We start from the raw sequence: 20461 nt of genomic DNA, 5'->3' as shown, positions 1-20461 counted from the left end.
TGTTTTAAAAAATCTCTCAATTATTTAAATAAATTTAAATAAATTTTTATTCTTTTATTTAATAAATCTTCTTATTTTTTTATTTTAAATCAAATAAATTATTTACTATTAACAGTTAACTACTTATCCTTAGTTAAAATGTTATTTATTATTGTTATACTAACGAGACACTCACGTGAATAGTAAAAAATATCACATCAACATTATATAATAATTAATAATATTTAATTAATTATTAATTATAAAATTTTATTTAATTTAAAATTGAAATATATAGAGTGATTAAACGTTAAAAAAGAGTGAGAATTTATTTAATTTTTTAAATAATTTATTATTTTTAAAAAATATTATATCTATTAGTATGCTGATTGCAGAGATAAAAAGTATATATCAAGAAAAGAAATGAAAATTAAAATTAAAAATAAGGCAGGTGGTTTCTTGGCGGGCCCCGAGTCGCTGATGACGTGCTCTCATCCCCGCCATATTTTTTCTTCTTCTTTCTTATGCCTCTTGCTTAAATGCTTCTCATCAAAAATTTGAAAAAAAAAAAAAACTCATTATTCAAGAATTTGATGAGAAAGCAAATAGCAATGGCGGGTTCTCTGTTAGTGAATGGCTTAAGATCTCTCTTCTTAGTATTGTGCTGTTTGATGGTAGCTACTCTCATTTACAGCATCTCCATTGACGGCCTCCCTTTCCGCATGGAACTTCTTACTCCGTAGTCTCTCTTTTTCCCTGTCCTCACCCACTTTCTTTCTTTCTTTCTTTCTTTCCTTCTTTTGCATTTTACATATTTGAGGATTTCTGGGTTTTTATTATCATGAAAGTTTAATGGGGTTTTTACAAATCGATGATCTTTTAGGTGGATGGCTGCAACTTTGGTCGATTTCTGCATCAATATTGTGCCTTTTGCGGTATGTTGACTGTCTACTTCAAGTTGTCAATTACTTAAAACACTTCTTGAGTTGAAATTTCTTGTTAAGCATTGAAGCTGAAGTTTGGTATAAGCCTTGGAAACTCTTTTTTATTTTATTTAACTGCAAAGCGAATCAATGATTATACGTTGGCTTTTGTCTTTCTGGGGTGGGATAAATTGTAAGATACCGGAGATATTGTGGTGAACCATTGTTTGAATTTGGTGAAACTTTGATAATTTTGAGGGAGAAATTAATGGGAAACTAGTTGTTTATAATTTTTTCATATTATCATCCATTGATATATGTACACCACTACTTCGTCTTAGGATTTTGCAAGTCATATGTTTTAAGGATAATTTCCTACGTCTGTAAAACTTCTGTCCTTTGGCATTTTCGTGTTTCTTATTTAATATATATTAGCAGTAAGCTACTAAAATTTGACCATAGTTCTGTACCTTCTATTTTTTAAAAAAAAAAAGGGATGGGGGGGAGGAATTGCTCTAAATTTTCTGTTGGGGAGATAAAAATCTGTTTCACTTTATGGAGTTTCATAATGCATCAGGTTTGGATTTTCTACAAAGAATCAAGTTGGATTAGTGCAACACTTTGGGTAATTCTGCTTATATGTTTTGGCAGGTATGTCTCTTGAATGTCATCCCAAACTGCAGTATGCTTCATATGTTGTTTCACAAAATTGATGAATACATAAGCTTGTTTTAGTTGTTCAAGTGTGAGCTGATGTTGATTCTGAATGCACTGTAACACCATATTTTGCAGTTTAAGCTAGAAAGGAAATGAAGAGAAATGATATATAAAGTTGAAAGAAAAATTATTGAAGGGTATTTGTTATACCTATGAAAGGAGAAATGAAAAGCAATGAAGTTAATTGTTTTTTTGGTCTTAATCATATGGTCTGGATTTCAATCAAACAAAAATCCTGCCCAAATGTGATTTTAAGATTGATTTGCATTGTTATGGAACCCTGGGATTGTAGAATCATAAATTTCTACAGTATGAAACTTTCAATATTATGATTTTCAGTAATCTTGATTTCATATGAGGATGATAGATATTTCATTATTTCTAAATGAGGAATTTTGTCTCAATTTAAATTCATCTTGTCAATAGCAAAGAATTCTTCTGAGATGATAATATGTATATTAAGACTTTTTGGTGATGCTATGTCAGGTTAAAGAGATGCTGAGTATAATTTTCTTTCTTGCTCTTCTATATATAACTCAGGTTGTGCTCCTATCTAGATACTTTTTGTCCAAAAGGCCACTTTTCCTCCGTTGGAGTTATGTGTGAATTTTTTTATAAATTATTGATTTAGTCAGATTCTTTTCACTGGTAGTTATTAGGGTCTTAAAAAGAATAAGGTCATTGAATGGATATATGGGAGTAGAAACTACCACTTGATGCTGTTTAATTGCTACACCTGTTATTAGTTTACGTAATTACATGCCACCTTCATATGTTTATCCATGTATTCTCATATGGTTCTACCTTTTGGCGTTTTATATTAAATTAAGTTTCTTTGAACCGTATGAAGCATTTTATCATCTATAGTTGTTTGATCTGCTGATTGACATGTTGAAGTTGGGTTTGTTTTTTTTTAATTGGGGGAGGAGGATTTGAACCCTATTCTCTAGGCAGGGGATCATGCACCAACCAATGAGCCAAATGCTCAGGTGCATGTTGAAGTTGGGTTCACTACCCTTTCTTTCTCTTTCTCTGGCAACATTTTTGGGATAGAAGTGAAAGTTTACAATGCCTTCCTATTGCTGTCTGTGACTGATATTTAAAGACTCTAAGTTGTCCCTTGCCCTTACTTATTTTTACCCTTTTCCCCGTACTTCATTAATGGTTTTTGCTGCAAAAGATTGAAACTGTTTGGTTCAGCGATCATTACATCATTATTCATTTCTGCCCTTGGTCTATTGAGTACTGATGCAATGTAAATATTGTATTTCTCTACCAGTCTCATGATTTATGTTTCACAAATTTAAATTTTAACCATTTCTTTTCCCCCAGTGTTATAACATCTGGCTACCTTTTTATGCAATTTCTCAAGTTGTCTCCTCAAGAATCTTTGCAAGATCCCATTTATCATGTTCTGTTGCATGATACAAACGAGTAAGTATCCAAAACTCCACGTATAATATTACAAAATCATTTGTCAATTCTCCAATAATATGTTAATGTACCCTTTGCAGTTAGTCTATTTTAAAGGCTAACTGTTTGCATTGGCTGTTACATCAACCTTTTCAAATTACTGATCTCTGTTTAAGTTAAAAAGTATTTTGTTATTCTTGGATTAACACCTTTGGCATGGTCTGATGGGCTGATATGAGGTTATTTATGTTTCTAAATATTACAAAAATATTGACAAACCATTCGTCATCTCGTCATATTTCACATATTGGCAATATGCATATGATGGCTTCAAGCTTGATGAATAGGAATGGCATGTCACTTCTATTTTGCAATGAATATCTGTCTTAATAATGACACTTTTCAGTTACTTGTACAGAATTCATGCATTAAGAAAGGAGGGAACATGTGTACATTGCAAAGATTTCTGACTAATAACTAGAAATAGAAGCATGAAGTGTTATGTAATAAAAAGATTTTAATTTTGTTTTCTTAACTGTGCTATCAATACATACATGTTGACTCTTTTTAAAAAAAATACTTGCATGTTGACTGAACATTAGAGGGAAATGGTGGTTCGATGGGTGCAGCAATATGTTGTTTCCTATTGTTTCATACAAATCATAAGTTCTCCACGAATTCCTCTTCTTCTACTTGACTATCTATCTATTTATCTACTTTCTAGATATTAACTTGTCATTTATAAATTGAAAATTCTCTTTGTCTAGGGATGATACAAAACCAAAGGGGAAGCATTCCCCTATTGTCATTGCAAGAACCCTCTTCAGTGTTTTGGGTTGCTTGATGCTGGGAACTTTGATCTACACTCTCTTAACAGATGGTTCACCTTTCCGCAAAGAGCTCCTAACTCCGTAAGTTTTTTTTTTCCTTCCAAAAAATTTTACTCCTTGCAGTTTGGTTTGGAGTAATATATAAAAGAATATCATTCTTGTGAAGAAAATCCAGTCATATTCATTCCACAGACTAGACAATCAGGTCCTTATGCTTTCTTCGCATAGATGCTATATTCTTTCTAGCTCTTGCAACTCCTTTTAAAATTTATTTCTTGAATGGTATGAAAATTTGAGACATGTAAGGGCAAATCAATGCCTTTATCCTTTGCAATAGCTTTTTTTTCATTTTCCCCTAATTTTTACTTCTGTATACAACATCCTTTCCAGAGAGTGAAAGTCCTGTATGTAAAAATCGAAGTCATGATGAGACATGGTAGGCCAAGTTGAGCTGATAGCAAGTTCAACTCTCTAGCTCAAAATCTATTGGCAATTTACACTGAGACTCAGTGTGAAGATATGGGTCATATTGGATGCTTCTGACATGGCCAGAGTCAACTCCAGCCTAGTCCATGGTGTTCCATTGTAATCACCATGCATGCTACCATGTCTATGCTAGGAACGGCATGATTAGAGCATCAACGCAGCAAAAAAAAATTGAAATAAAATAAAAACCATGCCTCCTATTTTTGGATCACCTTGGTTGTTTAATGCAAAGTTAAACACCACATAAAATCAAAAAAAAAAGTTTTACCTTTCTAAATGATATCGTAATCAAATGGATTCTTTTTGGTGACAAAACGTGAACACCTTTTATGTGAAAGAATTTCAGCCACTCAATTGATTGGCCTCCAATGATGCACACACGATTGCAACGAATCCTTCTCAAGGAGAGAGCTTTATGCCACGGGCTTGTGCTAGCAACTGGATAACGATTTGTCCGCTTTTCTTCTTTGATTTTCAGCAAATAATCAAAGGAGAAGTTTTCAAAAGAAAATAAACTTCTCAAGAGTGGCAGCACTCAATAGAAAATCCCTTTTTTTTCTTTGTTTCCTTCTCCTTAAAAAAAAAAAAAAAGAGTGGCTATAATGTAATATTTATATCTAGGTTTAACTTATTGAAATTTACAAAATAAGTCTTTAATATTATAACAATTATAATATTTAACCAATACCTAATTAAACTCTTTTAATTAGGTCCTTAGTAGTTAAACTCTAAAATTTGATTTAAGTCTAACTTAAATCATCACATTCAATTTAATCCAAATTGCAACTTTTGTGTGTGACCCATTAGGTTCCTAACATGTTGGCAATGAAATTGAATTATAATATTACTAATTAATTAATTTAAATGAATCATATTCAATTTTAAATTAACTAATTCAATTCCATAGACTATGATTGGCATCTAGCAATGCATCATGGCCACCTAATTGTTAGGAGAGTCAAAATATTCTTTAACAACCTTTCAGTGTACAGTTTTTCAGTATAATTCATTCTCTCATCATACATCCCTGAAGATGATAAAAGCTTGGTACAGTGCCTACTCTTATTGATCTACATATCGATTCTTACAATTAAATCATTAGCTTTATGAAGACTTATGAAACTCATTTCATGATCTCCAAATCACCTAGGCCAAGGATTTGATTAAGCTAATATCAACCAAGAACTAATGAGATATTTCCCCTTGAATCATTTGGGGTGATGATTCTTATCTTAACTACTCATTTGCCTTCACATGCTTCATGCTATACCCAAAAGCATCTTATTTTGGCATCCTTGGTTAGGCATCCATAGGGATGAAATCAAAGTATAGCACTCCACACATAAGACAACCTGGTGTCTCAAGTCTATGGAGTATTTACACAACTAACACATGAGAAGTATTGCATAGACACTTGAGTGAAATACCAAATGCACTTCTCATAGCAGGTCATGTTCAGAAAACTCACTCTCACATGGCAAGCACCCACATGCTAGTTTCAAGTATCTCTATACTTCAACCTATGAAAACGATTACTTACTTCATAAAGAACATAACATGTGCCAATCTTTGCGCATTATTGATGCTCTGTCTCAATAATACAATGATCAGGAACTTTTAGGAACAATGCTTTAATGCATAAGGATCTCATAATTGTATCCTAATACAATTCCTTTGCAAGGCATATATAGTTCCATGGGCTTTATCTACATAAGTACAAAAAGTAATTAAATTACAAACTTATGGATAAAGAACTACCTCAATGTTATTATGAATAACAAAATGTCATACATGAATATCTCAAAATTACAATTCCCATACAACCACAGATTGGCTTGTAGGGCTTATACTAACAGTCTCCTCCTTTTCTACAATGCCGCAAGTCCAGTCACTCCCATATTCCCTACCCTGAATTTCAAGGGAGATGTTAAACTATTGATCCCACATTTTATTAACATAGACTTCACCTGCAGTTTTTACTCACTTGAATTCTCTCCACATATTACCTATAGTTTATTGGATGTTTTGACACCTTAAAAGGCATGCAACTGAATACCACCTTTTGCATACTTTACTTCTCCTGTCATGATAGCTTGGAAACAGCTTTTATACATTAGGCTGGTGGTATTTAATGCATTCAAAACTAAGTTACATCCTTTTAATTGGGTGTCACTTTGCTCCACATTGTCGTAAGGTGTAACTACATTTTTAGTTTAAAGATATAAATGTTCTTCATAGATTTCCATTATTAACCTTAAAGCTGATCTTTGTAGCGAACATGGAAGAGAAAGATGTAAAATCTCATATAAGATAGCCAATAAAGTTTGCTTACACAATGGTTTCAATAGGAAACCTTCTCCTTTTAGTTAATGAAATCAAATATAAAAATTTACAAATCTAGAAGTAATTCTTTTCTTTCTTTTCTTTGTTCTTTTTTTTTTTTCTGGTGGGGGGAGGGGGGCCGGGGGGAAGGAGAGGCGATGCAATGGCGGCTCTAGACTAGGCATCCTATTTGGTTAGAATAAATGCTGTTGGATTATTTGTCAGCCATGTTTCTGCCAAACAAATAAATGAATATTAATGGCTTTAAATTCATGTTATTGGCTAATTGGTAGTATGAAACTCAAATGATTGCGGCATGATTCTTCCAATTATTATCTCTCCAAAATCTGCTGAAAATGCTGGAAGTCTGAAGGAGAATAATATGTGAAAAGGCTTGACAATCCTTGTTTGAAGTTTCAAACGCTGAAACCGGAGAAAGCATGCATTTTGTTTTCTTTTTGTTGCTATATATCATGTATTTATTCTGTTTATGGTTTCCTAGACATCACGGAAGCATTAATAATTGTAGCAGGTGTCTCATAGTACACTTCTAAACAGATGATGAAATTCCTTTATGCTGACACTGAAGCACCACGTCTGTGTGCGATGGATGTTTTGTGCAGGATAACTTTGCACATCTGTGCATTTCAATTGCTTTTCCCTTTATACTAGTTACTTATCTGTCTGGAAAGTATAACAAATTGCTGAACTGTTTGCAGGTGGATGACAGCTACACTGATTGACTTTTATATAAATGTTGTGGCTCTCTCGGTATGTTTGAAATGCTAACATATGAACTTACATCTTTGTAGTTAATTTTTTTAATTGATTCTAGATTAAATTTTAGAATGCGGTCATTTCTACAATACATTATGGAAAAAATTAATTTTCATAATAACTTAACATCATAAATTTAACTTATGTAAAGTTTGCATCTGAAGAGTGAGAAAGACTGTATTCTTGTCCACATTTTAGGCTTCATGTTTGCTATTCTGAGACAGAATAGAAGGAATCCAACTAAGGATTTATATTTGTAACTTGTAGCCATGGAACATGTCTCCTCTTCATTTCACATGCAAATTAGCTACTTGAAACACTGCATCATACAACTAAAAAGGTCACAAAAATAATAGTTATAGAATTGCTTATTGTGATCCTCTGAGATATTAAATTTACAATAATTCTGTATGCGATAATATTTATTAATGGAAGGTGGGAAATGTTGTGCTCCAGTAAAATCTGTCCTCTATTTGAGTTGTTTGATAATATTAATTTTCTTTTGGTAAGTATATTCCAGGTTTGGGTTGCCTACAAAGAATCAAATTGGATTAGTGCATTCTTTTGGATAATCCTACTGGTATGGTTTGGCAGGTATAGGTTCCTCTCTTTCCCACCTTTTAGTAAAGCTAAAACTGAACAAATGCTTTAGTTTCCTATAATAGAAGCAATTTTTCATTTTATTTAGAAAAAAAAAATTAAGTATCGTTTTATTAACAAACCAAAACATGGAGACAAGGAAATTTAAAAATTTTGAAAGAAAAGATGCTTCAAGTTTTCGGCATGTAGTATTCAAAGTTATTTTTATTTTTCTTTTGCTATACTTGTGCAATATGTTTTCCTTTTGTGAATAAACATGACTTTTAACTTTTGGATGAAACTCCTTACCTCATTTTGTGTATAGAGTTTCACTTTTCAAGATGATAAATGTGTGACAACAATTTGTTGTCAATTTTACTATTTCAATATCTAGAATAAGAACACTCCCTTCGTCCATAATATTGGTTCTTATTTTAATATTCATGATATAGGTGTATTTCACTTCACTTTTTGTAATATTTTATATATTTTAACAATTTTTAACTTATTATTATAGTTTTCTAAGATTACTATTAAAATTTTAATTCTACAAATCTCATAAAAGAACAAGAGTAAAATAAAATTTTAATTCTACAAATCTCATAAAAGAACAAGAGTAAAACCTTTAATAATTAATGTTAAACCTTTAAACATAAACTGAGGTTCAAAATAATGGGAAAAAAATTTTAAAGAAAAAAATATAGGTAATCAAATCCATGCTTTTCCATCGACGGTAACACTAATTTAACTGGTCCCAACTTTATGAAAGAGAACAGATGTTTGATATTATGCAGTTATGCTTAATATCCCTTTCATGAAGATTGACGGAGTAAGGGATCATCTGTTGTTTTGGATAGAAGAGGGCAACAATCACATGAGAAAGTAGAAATTAAATTACTACTAATTATTGAGTGCAAACCTACATTTTTCTACATGTTCTCGTCTTAGGTTGCAAGCTAGTTATTTGGCACCGTCATCTTCCCAACTAGCACTGATATTTCTTTTTTTTTTTGGTTTTTGGCCAAAGATACTAATAATTCTTTCTTCCAACTTTTCAGCGTTACGACATGTGCCTACATTGTCAAAGAGCTATTGCAGCTCACTTCGCAAGATCCACTCTACCTTGTTTTGGTAACACATGATAACAGGCAAGTATATAAGAAGCTACTTGTTCAGAGCTTTATTGTTTCTAGCTGAAGTAATTTATGGTTGCAGAAATAGAAATTTCAATCTTGCCTGCATTTAATATGGAGGAAACTATACCTTCACTGCTGCTTTATTGAAGCTTTGTGTCTGGTGTAAACCTATACATATGAGTAGTTTTAAAGTTGGCACTTGGAATCGTCTTTGGCACATAGCATGAATATGAGAATTACTTAAAATTTTTGTTGATTATAAAAACTTGTTTTTTCAAAATTACAGGAAAGAAGTATATCGAGTCTTGACTTGTTACAAATTAGAAAACTTTGTTTGCAAAGTAAAGAAGACGTTATACATGTACCATGTTCATTTTGACTTGATGACTTTTAAAGCACAACTTTGGTCCTTGATAACCTCAACAGGGTCTTGATATATGGAATTCTTTGGCTGAAACTAAGACCATTTTCTTTTAATTGTTAGAGGTTGAAATGGAAATTTAGGCTTCAAGGCTTGCTTGGGATAGAAACAAGAATAAGTAGTTTGTGCTAGTATCACAGTTTGGCAACTTAAGCATCTCACTGTGTGGCCTTAGGCACCCCTCAAGACTCTTTGGTAGCCTAAGCCAGCCTAAAAACCTCTTTTCCACCCAAAGGAATAGAACAACCAAGAGTAATACACAACAAAGTAAAAAGAATAGAGTGAGGCGAAGAGATTTTGTTTCGTATTCACAAGTATACAACCTATGTACAAGAGATTTAACCCACACACTTTATAGAGGCTTGGGAAACCCCTTTTATAGGTTTAAGGAACACCTTACAATGGTTGGGAGGACAAAGCTCAAATTCAAATGCCCCCAACAATCACAAACAATTTCTGACAGGCTAGGAGGCTCTTGTAGCTGTTGGAACAGTGCTCTGCCCAGTCTACCCCTCTACTAGCCATTGCACAATGCCTGGGTTGGTTTTTGGCCTATTCCTAGCTTGCTCCCTGTCAGAGCAGACCCTTGTTGTCTTGCCAAAACTTCCCTTGAACTTGGCAGAATTCGAAGGGTGTGACATTCTCCCCTACTCAATCCAGCAAAGCCTTCGTTTCTAGGGGATGGCTGCCCTTCCTACACTGCACTAGCCCTATGTGTTGTCCTGGTGCACACTTTGCCTCGGGCCCCCTAGCCCTGAACGTTGTCTCAAATGCTCTCACCGAGAGCATGCTATCTTGTCGCACACGTCGCGTCCCTGAGTATCTCAACCTTGTGCTGTCACTTTGTGTGTCTTTCTACCGCAGGTGCTCTCACCCAGTGCACAAAATCTTGCCTTGCACGCCACTTCATTGGGCGCCTCTCCCTCGGGCTCCCTTGCACCTTGCACACCTTTCCCACACATGTTTCCTCTGTGTGACTCTGATGTTGTGGATTTGCTTCCCTTTGCCTCAACCTCTCTGTTGTGCAGGAATTTTGTTGGTCTCTGCTCTCAGGCTGCAGACTTGCTTCTCTTTGCCTCAACCTCTCTATCATGCATGACTTTCGTTGACCCTTGCTGACTCTCATGGTGTGAGGTAGCTCTGCACACTCCAGCACCCTTACCGTTTCCCTCCTATGTCACTGGCCTGTTCTTCTCCCCTTGGTCTTACCCTCTGCGCTCCTTGGGGAGGTGTTTGGCTACACTCTGAGTCTTGAGGTGTAGCACACAGATACTTCTTGCAGTCGCCCCTCCTGGTCCGCTTGGGTGATTCCCTGCACTCCAGGGCTTGGATCGTGGCATTCCTCTGCCACTGTTTCTTGCCTCTCTCAAGTTGCTTGAGTGATATCTTTCTGCACCCTTGGCCTTTGGTTGAGGCATTCCTCTGCCATTAGTGTTGGCTCCTTTTATACTTCGTAAGTGTTACTCCGCGCACTCCTTGGCTTCTAGTTATAGCAGTCACATTGCCACTTGGCTTGGTTCCTTCTGGACGCTATGACACTCTATTGTCACGTGCATTTGCCTCTCCTAGGCTTCTTGAAGGATCCTGCACCCCCTAGCTCTAATTGTGGCACACCCCGCTACTACACTGGCCTCTCTTGGTCTTCATGGATGGTGTCTACCCGCACCTTAGGATTCTGTGCACTTGCCCTTCACTGATTAATTGGGGTATCCCACACCCTCTGACTTTGCTGTTGGGTCTCTTGCATTTCTCACCGTCTGGCCTCCGTCGTGGCCTAAAGCTGAAGTCATCACTCCATCTTGGTTCACCACTTTAATACTACTTATTCCAGGTTGGCAACTTAAGCACATTGTCATGCGACCTTATGCACACCTTAACACTCTTTATAGCTTAAGTCAGCCCAGAAACTTGCTTTCCACCCAAAGGAATGGAACAATCAAGAGTAATGCGTAGCAAATAAACAAGAATAGATTGAGACAAATAGCATTTGTATTGTATTCACAAGTGTACAACCTTTGTCCAAGAGATTTAACCCACACACTACGTACAAGGCTTGGGGAACCCCTTTTATAGTCACAAGGAACTCCCTTACAACGGTTGGGAGGCTGAAGCTCAAATTCAGATGCCATCAATAGTCACAAACAGTTTCTGGTGGGCTGGGAAGCTCTCCTAGTCATTGGAACAATGGTCTGCCCAATCTGCCTCTTTGATAGCCGTTGTAAAATGCTTGAGCTATTTGCTTGCTTGTGCTGCTGGCTAGCTTGGCCACTAGACTGGTTCCTGGCCTATTCCTCTATTCTCCTTGCTTGAGCAGATCCCTGCTGCCTTGCCAAAACTCCTCTTAGGTTGGGAAAAACTCACGAGCTGTGACACTAGCACCAATTGAACATTTTCAGTGCACTCATATCCGTTCTGTCACCAGGGTGATTTTGTTTTAAAATCTTTACCTTTCTCCCATATTTTGATGCACCTTGAATCAATATTTTTGGCAGCGCCCTCACCCATTAAATAGACCAAAGAGAAAATTTCAGATGACAGATTTGATTTCAAACTTTTTGATAGTTATGGAACCTCATCCGCTCATGGGTCAAGTAGACCCCAGGCACCTATACTATCTCTAACAGGTACCATGTGCGTTTGTCAATTTAAAAATGAAACTACTCATATTGGGAGCACACGTGACCTGATCATTGGTTCATCTGACCATGTGGGACAATATCTCAAAGACTTAAACTATTCTAAAGAGTTAAGAGAAGGTTAAATCCCAGCTTTTCTAAATTCTTGTTTCAGGGACCAGCTAACAATATATCCAAGTCGTGGAAACAGTATCTGCAAAGGAGGGGTTAGGTTGTGAATATCTGACTATCCCCAGGTAATGCAGTATAGGAGCCTTGTACACTGAGTCGCCCTTATGTATTTGTCCTAGAACCAAGGTGGAATTGTGTAAAAGACTTCAGCAGTATGAGAAGTAACATGTTAAATTGTAGGTTGAGAATTGGTTCTGGAATGAGTCCTTACTGACATTTGAAGATGCAAAAGAGTGTTCTTTCCTGTCTGCAATCTGCTTGCTTAAAACTATAAAATGTACAATGAAAGAGGAAAGAAAATCTTGGAAAAGAAAGCAGAAATCCTAATTAAGGACTTGAAATTCTTCTCAGCAGCAGATTTCTCTATGGGTATTGACAGGTCCAGTGCTTCAGAAACTTTAGTCACGCCCAAAAACACAACTTTACATGAATACTCATATGACAACTATTAATAAATTGTTAGATATAATGGATTTTATGTGCTTGGATGACCATACTGATGTTTCGGGAATTGTTTTCTGGACTTTTAGAAGTTTACTTGAATATCTTAAACTTGACCTAAATCAAGACCAGAGGTTGAACAAGGCGTCTTCATAGTTGATTGTTATTCTGTTAAAGCTAGTTAATGTGCTCTGAAATTAAGGGTTTTTTTTTCATTTATTTATTTACGTGTTCTTGTAATTTGGTTGTTTGTTTTTGTATGAGAACATAAGAATTGTGCCATTTGATAGGGCAGAAAACAGGTATGAGGGTGCATCGTGGTAAACAGTGTAACAAAGAGGTTGAAATGCTGAAGATTTCTCACTGGTTTAATATGATTTTCTAACAGCAACATGGCATGGGGCTTACTTCACTTAGTTGAATATGTTGACACCAATCAACGCAAGATCTGGTGAAATGTTCAATTCAAACATTTGGATGCTCAAACATTGTCTACTAATGATCTTATTGTCAAACTCTGATAATGATGTTGGGTGGGTCATTCGTCTTGATTTTTGTCATTTTCAATATTCATGCTTAGTATACATTTCAGACATACTTGTGAGCATGGTTTGAACTTGGCTAGAGGCCACTAGTTACAGAGGAAATCGAAACTGTAACATATAGTATTAACCTAGTATTACAAGACCGGGAAGAATGGTAAGAACTTGATATTTGATTGAAAAGGACACCTCCAGAAGCAATTTACACCAACCGATTTTGAGAAATCTCTACTACATCAACCGATTTAGTTTCTCCCTAGTAGCTACTCACTGAGAAAACACGAGTATGAAGCGTGGAACTCTTCAAAATTCATGTAGAGATTTTTAGCTATGCGTAGAAGGATCTTAAATCAAAGTATAACAGTTTGTCAGTGAAGTAACAATTGTGCAGCATTTAGGTTGTACCCTTTTATTAGCTGCTCATAACATATAATTTTATCAATGACTTGACATGACACAAGCACTTGTTATGCTTTAATGTCCTAAAGTTACTGGATTCTTTTCTCTCTCTCTCTCTTATTTTCTTGTCAATGAGAGCATAAAGTTCAATTTAAGGATTATTATCTGAAAACATAAGAGAAAATTAAGGTGCCGTACACAACCTTTTTGGCGATGGAGCAGTAAACTTATTACCTATCTCATGCATAAAACTAACTTTATGCTCTTCGTTCAGCTGATACATCTAAAGCTCTGAGAATAAAAGGAGAACCTTCACAACAAGGCATGTTAAGCAGGGGGGCTATGTATGCTTGTTTGAGGATTGCTTCCATTTTCACTATCATGACACTGTTCATTCCCTAAGGGCAAATTCAATTCTCTCTTGTTCCAAAGTCTTGGATGGAAACACAAAAAATATAAAATACAATAATCATAAAACAATCACATAAAATTACAATTAAAAAAAAAAGGAAGGTTTTCGGTTTTTTTTTATATTATTTTTTAGATGTTCTAGGCAAACTCTGGCCAGTGGCGACTAGATATAAGTTCTTAGGTGGTCACGATTTTCTTTAAATCTTATGAAAAAAAATAGAAAGGGATTTTCATAAATCCATTCCAATCAAAGGATAGAAGAGGTTGAGAGGAAGAAAAAGGCAATTTCTTTTTTATGGAAAAGGACATCTTGTATACATATTTTAAGTTCATGAAGTAATAGACGACAATAAAGATATCATAGATAAAACTTTAATTTAATAAATAATAAAAATGTTTAAAATATTTCTTAAAACTGGAATTTTTACGAAAGTAACAAGTGGTAATTTTATTATATTTTTTAAGTGAAAATAAATATGAGACCTTACCAAAAGTGTCAAGGAATCTCAAAATTATTTTTACAAGAAATATTTTTCTAAATAATTATTAAAACATATAAAAATGAATATAGATATATATAGTAATTAATATATTTAATAAATTACAAATTGCATCATGATATTATTTGCTTGCATATATGTATATAATTTTTGTTATAAAAATGCACAACAATTCTTCAGTGATGGAATTTTAAGAAAATTGCAAGTGGCATTTTTATTTAGTATGTTATGAGCCAAGAATATCTAGTATGTTTATTATTGACGAGAAAGGTATTGAACTATGCTTACTGGTATAGCTAGCAATCTCCAAAAAAAAGAAAAAAAAAAAACTATTCTTGCTGGCAATCTCAATAATTGAAGAACATGCGGTGGTCTATTGTCATGGTAAATAAGGTTGAAAGTTTTGGAGTGAATTTGGGTTTTCTCCTCAATCCATGAGTCTTAAAACCTTTAAGATTTGAGTTCTAGAATGGGTAATGAATTTCAAGTCATTTTTCCTTAGCATAATGTTTAAATAAAACAATCTTGTTTTAATCATAATGTTTTCATAAATACTGTTAGAGTTTTTAAATATCTCATGGTTTGTAATATCATCTTGAAAAAGCTTGACGGACAATAATATTTGCAGATTTTTCATAAAATCCTTTTGAAAAGAATTTTCACGATATCCTTTTTAGTAGCAAAGGAAGATGCTACTTGTGAATTTGGAAAAACAATTTGGGAGATTTATTCTCTTGCAATAATTTGCTTACAATATAAACAAATTGTGTTAATTATCCCATCTTTTTTGTTTTAACTATTTGTACTCCATGACATGGCATAAAATTATTGGATAAATTTAAAGTGGCGTGTGGTATCTTGCGAGGAATGTGATCACCGGAAATGTGATTACTAGAAGATTACATTGTAGTGTTTAGTTTGAAAACACTTTATTTAAAATACAGTATAAATTTACAAAATTATTCTTATATGTATATGAAAATATAAAATTAAATAAATTTATATTCTTTTTAATATAAATTTTTAACTTTTCAATTAATTCCTTAAAATAATAAATAATAGCATAACAAAAACAATATTAAAATATATGAAATTACTAAAGTTTAAAAAATTACAAAATTACCCTTACATATGAAAATATAAAGTTGAATAAACTTACATTCTTTTTAATGTAAATTTTTAATTTTTAACATTATCACTTAAAATAATAAATAATAGCATGAAAAAAATAACACAATATTTGAATATTAATTATTTAAATATTAAAATGTGAAATTACTAAATATTTTATTTTTAGTAAATTAGTTACGTTTTTAAAAAAATTAAATTAGTTAATGTTAATTATTTTATAAATAAATGAGTTAATTAATGTAACACCCCTGACTTTGATAATGAGCTATATGTAGAATTGACCAAGCTATTTGATGAACTAAATTGAAATTTAATGTGTATACCTATGATTTTGTTATGGTCTATAGAGAATGACTTAATTTTAATATGTTTGAGGATATTTAATGAATGTAGTGTATATAATAAGTCATTAAAAATATGGATTATGATACTTAGCCAAATCTTGAAGAAATGATTGATGAACCATATAATTTAGAGTTTGATTCATGATTTGGACTAGTATGTTTTGGAGTTTTGATGAATATTGGGCTATGGCTTGAACTTATGAATTGAAATTATGATTTATAATAGTTGTTTTGAAGTGTAACTTAAACAGAAAGTGATTTGGGAGTTTGAAATTTGGATTTTTGAAAGTTAGAATGTTGAAAATGTTCACTCTAGAGAAATTTATCGATAAATTATTGGTAGGAAGAACAAGAAGAAGCATTTTGTGAATATTCTATCAAAATATTTTAGAATGTGTCAATAGATTTGAACAATGGGGCCATTCTGCATAATTTTTATTGATACATTGACTAAATGTATCGATAGATTTGTGAAGAGGGACGATTCTATGGAATTTGTATAGATAAATTTCTCAATCTATCGATACATTTGAGGCAAAGAGTATTTTGTTTGATTTCTATCGATACATTGTCTCATGTATCGATTGATTTGAAGGAAATTCATAAAAATATATCTATATATTCACAAATATAACGATACATCCCTGGTTATTTGCAAAAATAAAAAGGGCTAAGGGCAGTCCGACCATTTAAAAACAAAAGAAAAACCCTCCTCACTCTCAGCCTCTTCAAAACCCTATGCTGCAACTGGATTTTAGAGCTTGAGGAAAGTAGATTAGAGCTTGGAAAATCGATATTAAGATACAATCAAACCTTTTTACCGATTAATTTGTGATTTAAACGATTTATAACCTTGAGACCCATTTGTTCCAACTTTGGTGTTACTCCTCTAGACTTTGTTGGGAATTTGGAGTTGAGATTAGGTAACCCAACATCAAAAGTAAGGATTTAAGCATTTTAAGCTTAAGAATCAAAGCCTAGGTTTTACAACTATGAATAGTTGAAACTAGACCTAGTTTGAAATGTTGAAAATTTTCAAAAGTTGAGAAATAATTATTACTTTGATTTGTTCGAGAGGAAAATATAGCTATTAGCACGTTAGTGAACTAGAGTGTCGTTAGAGGCAAGAAAAGTTTGGGTTTGGCTATGGAGGAACTTTTGCTTGTCACTATGAGTGGATTTTAATATTTAAATTAATACATGTGATGCATAACGCATTATTAATGCGCTATCATGGTACTTCAATGATTTATAAATGCCTAGATGGATGTGCCTAGGTTAGTAAATAGGCTACATGCGAATGCGTATGTGTGCCTTAGTGTAAGCCATATAGTGGCGTGCGTTTGGAACTTAAACTAAGAGGTCTAACTATGTGAGTGATGTGAGATTATGATACATGTCTAGGACTAGTACTCAAGACAAATAGACTCTTGAAGGATTATGAGTGTTTAATATCTTAGGTGATCAAAGGTACGTAGTAATGATATTGAGCTGGTTAGTATTTAAAGCTCATTAAGCATGATCTTTGATGTAAAATGGTATTTATGTGATATCAATGGCATGATGGCCTTGATTGTGGATATCTATTCTGTCTGATTGTGAGAAATTTCATACGTTAATTTGATTTGAGGGTGAGTGGAGTCTTATCCTCATGATCTGTTCTCCATCAATTGCTTCGACGCTATACGTGATTTGTTCTTCACCGAACATTTCAACTCCAAGCATGATTTGATTCTCTACCAATTCCTAGCGTGATTTGTTCTCCGTCGGTTACTTCGACACCATGCGTGATCTGATTTTCCACCAATGGTTTCGACCTGAGCATGATCTGACTCTCTATTAGTGGTTTCGACCCTAAACGTGATTTGAACCCTTCACTGGTTTCTTTAGCACCAAGCATGATTTGACTCTTTCAGTTGGCTACCGTACGTGATTTGATTATGTCCAAGGAAGACCATTCATTGATGATATTTTGATTATAATAATAATAATAATTGAGAATAATGTGTTATAGCATTCGATTGTATGAATATTGAGGAGTAAATGAAATATGATTGATATGTGGTGATATTGGCTTTTGAGGTAAGCCTGATTCTATATGTACTATGTATGGAGATGATAACTTTATGATATAGAGTTATTTGAGCTTAATTTTGATAGTAATTTAGTTTAGTTCTTGTAGTAATGCATAGAAATTAGTAAGTTTTATTTAAATTATTTTAAGTTTATTAATTTAGGTGAGTCAATCTAATCTTAGTTGATTTTATATTTAATTTGGTGTTAATGTGATTAAGATAAGTTGTTATTTATTTAGTTATGCTTTTGTAGATGTTTAATGAAGGAAGACTTTTAATGGAAGAAGGAGAGTAATTTCAAGGTGTAGACTTTCATTACATATATTTTGATATTTCAGTCATAACTCTTTCTACAAAGCTCCAAATGAGTGATTTTTAAACCATTGGAAAGATAAGAAAAAAATCTACAATTTCATGTTTACCATTTTGTCCAATTTGGTCAAGAAGGTGGTTTAAAATCTTGTCAAAGTTAAAGCATTGTAGTAGTCCTAAAACAATTATGATTTCTGCTAATTAATTGGTCAAGACAACAGCCCATGTAGTCTAATGAGGAAATCCCGACTGAAATTGACTTCTTTCTTCATCCAACTTGGCTTAACTTCAAAGTCTTATAAAAACAACCTTTTAAAGGACTTTTAGAAAAGAACGAATCACCGAATTGAAAGCTAAGAATCAAGCCGCAAAGTCATTGAAGTTGAGAAGAATTTGAAGGATTCAAGGAGATTTGGAGATCAAGATTACAATTCTTGGGTTTTTCTATTTGTTGTTCTCTTATTTTCTTGGTTTTGTTTATAATGATTAAACTTTATTTGATGATGATGTGTGACTTGATGAGGAACTAAAATTGCTTATCTAAGATTATGATTGAATTCAATATGTAGTCTTATTCATTTATCTCTCTTTTACTTATGTTTGATGGATTTAAGTTATTTATTTTATTTTGTTCTTAATGCTTTTAGTTGATTGGCCACCAATTAGATTGAATTGGAAACCTTAGTTAAACTTTGACGAAGAAGATTTAAGTAGACCTAGAATAAAATAGCGTATGATCAAATGTATTTAGTTGATTAGGTGATTTAAATTGCATATAGAGTAAACATACACTTATAAGCCATACGTAGCCAAAATTAAAGCATGAACTTAAAGAATCTTTCTTCAATTTTAATTGGCATAAACATAGAATAAATTAATTGAGAAAGATATTTTTATGAGAAGCTCGATAGAGACTTATAAATAATTTAGGACTCTAGGTTAGCAACTTAATCCATCAATCTAAGTTAAGAGAAAGAGACAGTAATCAAATGAAGTATTGAGGGATATCATAATTTTAGGTCTAGTTGTCACTTGAATTTAATAAACTTGCTAATAAATTTTAAATTAGTTTTATTTTAGTTTTAATTTTAATTTTAATTGTTTGGATACATGTAAGGTGTGTCAATTTTAGTACTTAACAATATGAATTAAAACAATTCTCTGCGAGAACGATACTCTACTTTATCACTATATTACCTGTTAACGATATGTGTACTTGTGTAAAAAATCAACAATAGGAGATATAACAATATTGTGCATGATTAGAATCTTTAGAGAATACCCTATAAGGATGACTGTGATATACCTTTATAGTTGGAGATGATTGTTAGAATGTTTGGATGGCATCGAAAATGCATTATCTATATACATATATTTATCTGCACAATTATATTTAAGTTAATTACTCTTACTCATTAAGTATTAGATGACTTACCATTTATTTGCATCATGTGCAGATAAATAGGCCACAAGACTTGCCTTGCTAGTGTTGTCTTTTAGACAGACAATTTTGATATTCGGTATGTCACGACCCGGTACTCCCATCGAGCCCATGACAACCGTCGCGGTGTCCTGATAAACACTCATTACCCGAAGTGTTAATCGAAACCCTGCAAGGCTTAATATCAGTTTCTCATTTCCCCTGTGAGTAACCGTCGCCGAATATCGTGTTCTAAAAGATTTTAAGTTGTTTCCAACTTAAAACAAATAAAATAATATTTTCGTTTCACAGGGGTATTTTGGTCATTTTTCCCAAAAATTTCGAAACCAAGCTAAAATGTAACATACAAGTACAAAACACATAATTCATAATCAAAAATGAGTTTTAAAGTCTAAAATCTTCATTTAAAATGAAATTTCGATTATTTGGATATATTAAGAAAATAAAAGAAATATTAAGTAAAATATTATATTTT

At 33.2% G+C, this 20461-nt stretch overlaps 1 protein-coding gene across 4 annotated transcripts; it reads left to right on the top strand.

Annotated features, from left to right (window-relative positions):
- Positions 1-528: 528 nt before the first annotated feature.
- Positions 529-13426, top strand: LOC18592745 (uncharacterized). Of its 4 annotated transcripts, none has more exons than XM_018126049.2 (9): positions 529-718; positions 863-914; positions 1480-1553; positions 2952-3053; positions 3800-3943; positions 7390-7441; positions 7968-8041; positions 9085-9174; positions 13220-13426. In XM_018126049.2, exons 1-9 carry the CDS (start codon positions 573-575, stop codon positions 13284-13286), a joined length of 801 nt encoding a protein of 266 aa, XP_017981538.2. In that variant the 5' UTR covers positions 529-572; the 3' UTR covers positions 13287-13426. The 4 variants fall into 4 exon arrangements, with proteins under 4 accessions (XP_017981538.2, XP_017981539.2, XP_088665115.1 ...); XM_018126050.2 differs by lacking the exon at positions 13220-13426 and adding an exon at positions 12374-12978; XM_088808989.1 differs by having other exon boundaries at positions 530-718; positions 13127-13426.
- Positions 13427-20461: the final 7035 nt, after the last annotated feature.

The sequence above is a fragment of the Theobroma cacao genome, chromosome 8, assembly GCF_053813885.1.
Source record: "Theobroma cacao isolate CCN51 chromosome 8, ASM5381388v1, whole genome shotgun sequence".
Classification (NCBI taxonomy): domain Eukaryota; kingdom Viridiplantae; phylum Streptophyta; class Magnoliopsida; order Malvales; family Malvaceae; genus Theobroma; species Theobroma cacao.
The sequence above is the reverse complement of the archived record's forward strand: the minus strand, read 5'-3'. Positions and strand labels throughout refer to the sequence as shown.

Excerpts from the sequence above, each read along its gene's own strand:
- LOC18592745 (XM_018126049.2), top strand. The coding sequence starts at position 573 with ATGAGAAAGCAAATAGCAATGGCGGGTTCTCTGTTAGTGAATGGCTTA. Across the intron at positions 1,554-2,951 it reads CTGCTTATATGTTTTGGCAG|TGTTATAACATCTGGCTACC; the intron begins GTATGTCTCTTG and ends CTTTTCCCCCAG. Across the intron at positions 3,054-3,799 it reads CTGTTGCATGATACAAACGA|GGATGATACAAAACCAAAGG; the intron begins GTAAGTATCCAA and ends CTCTTTGTCTAG.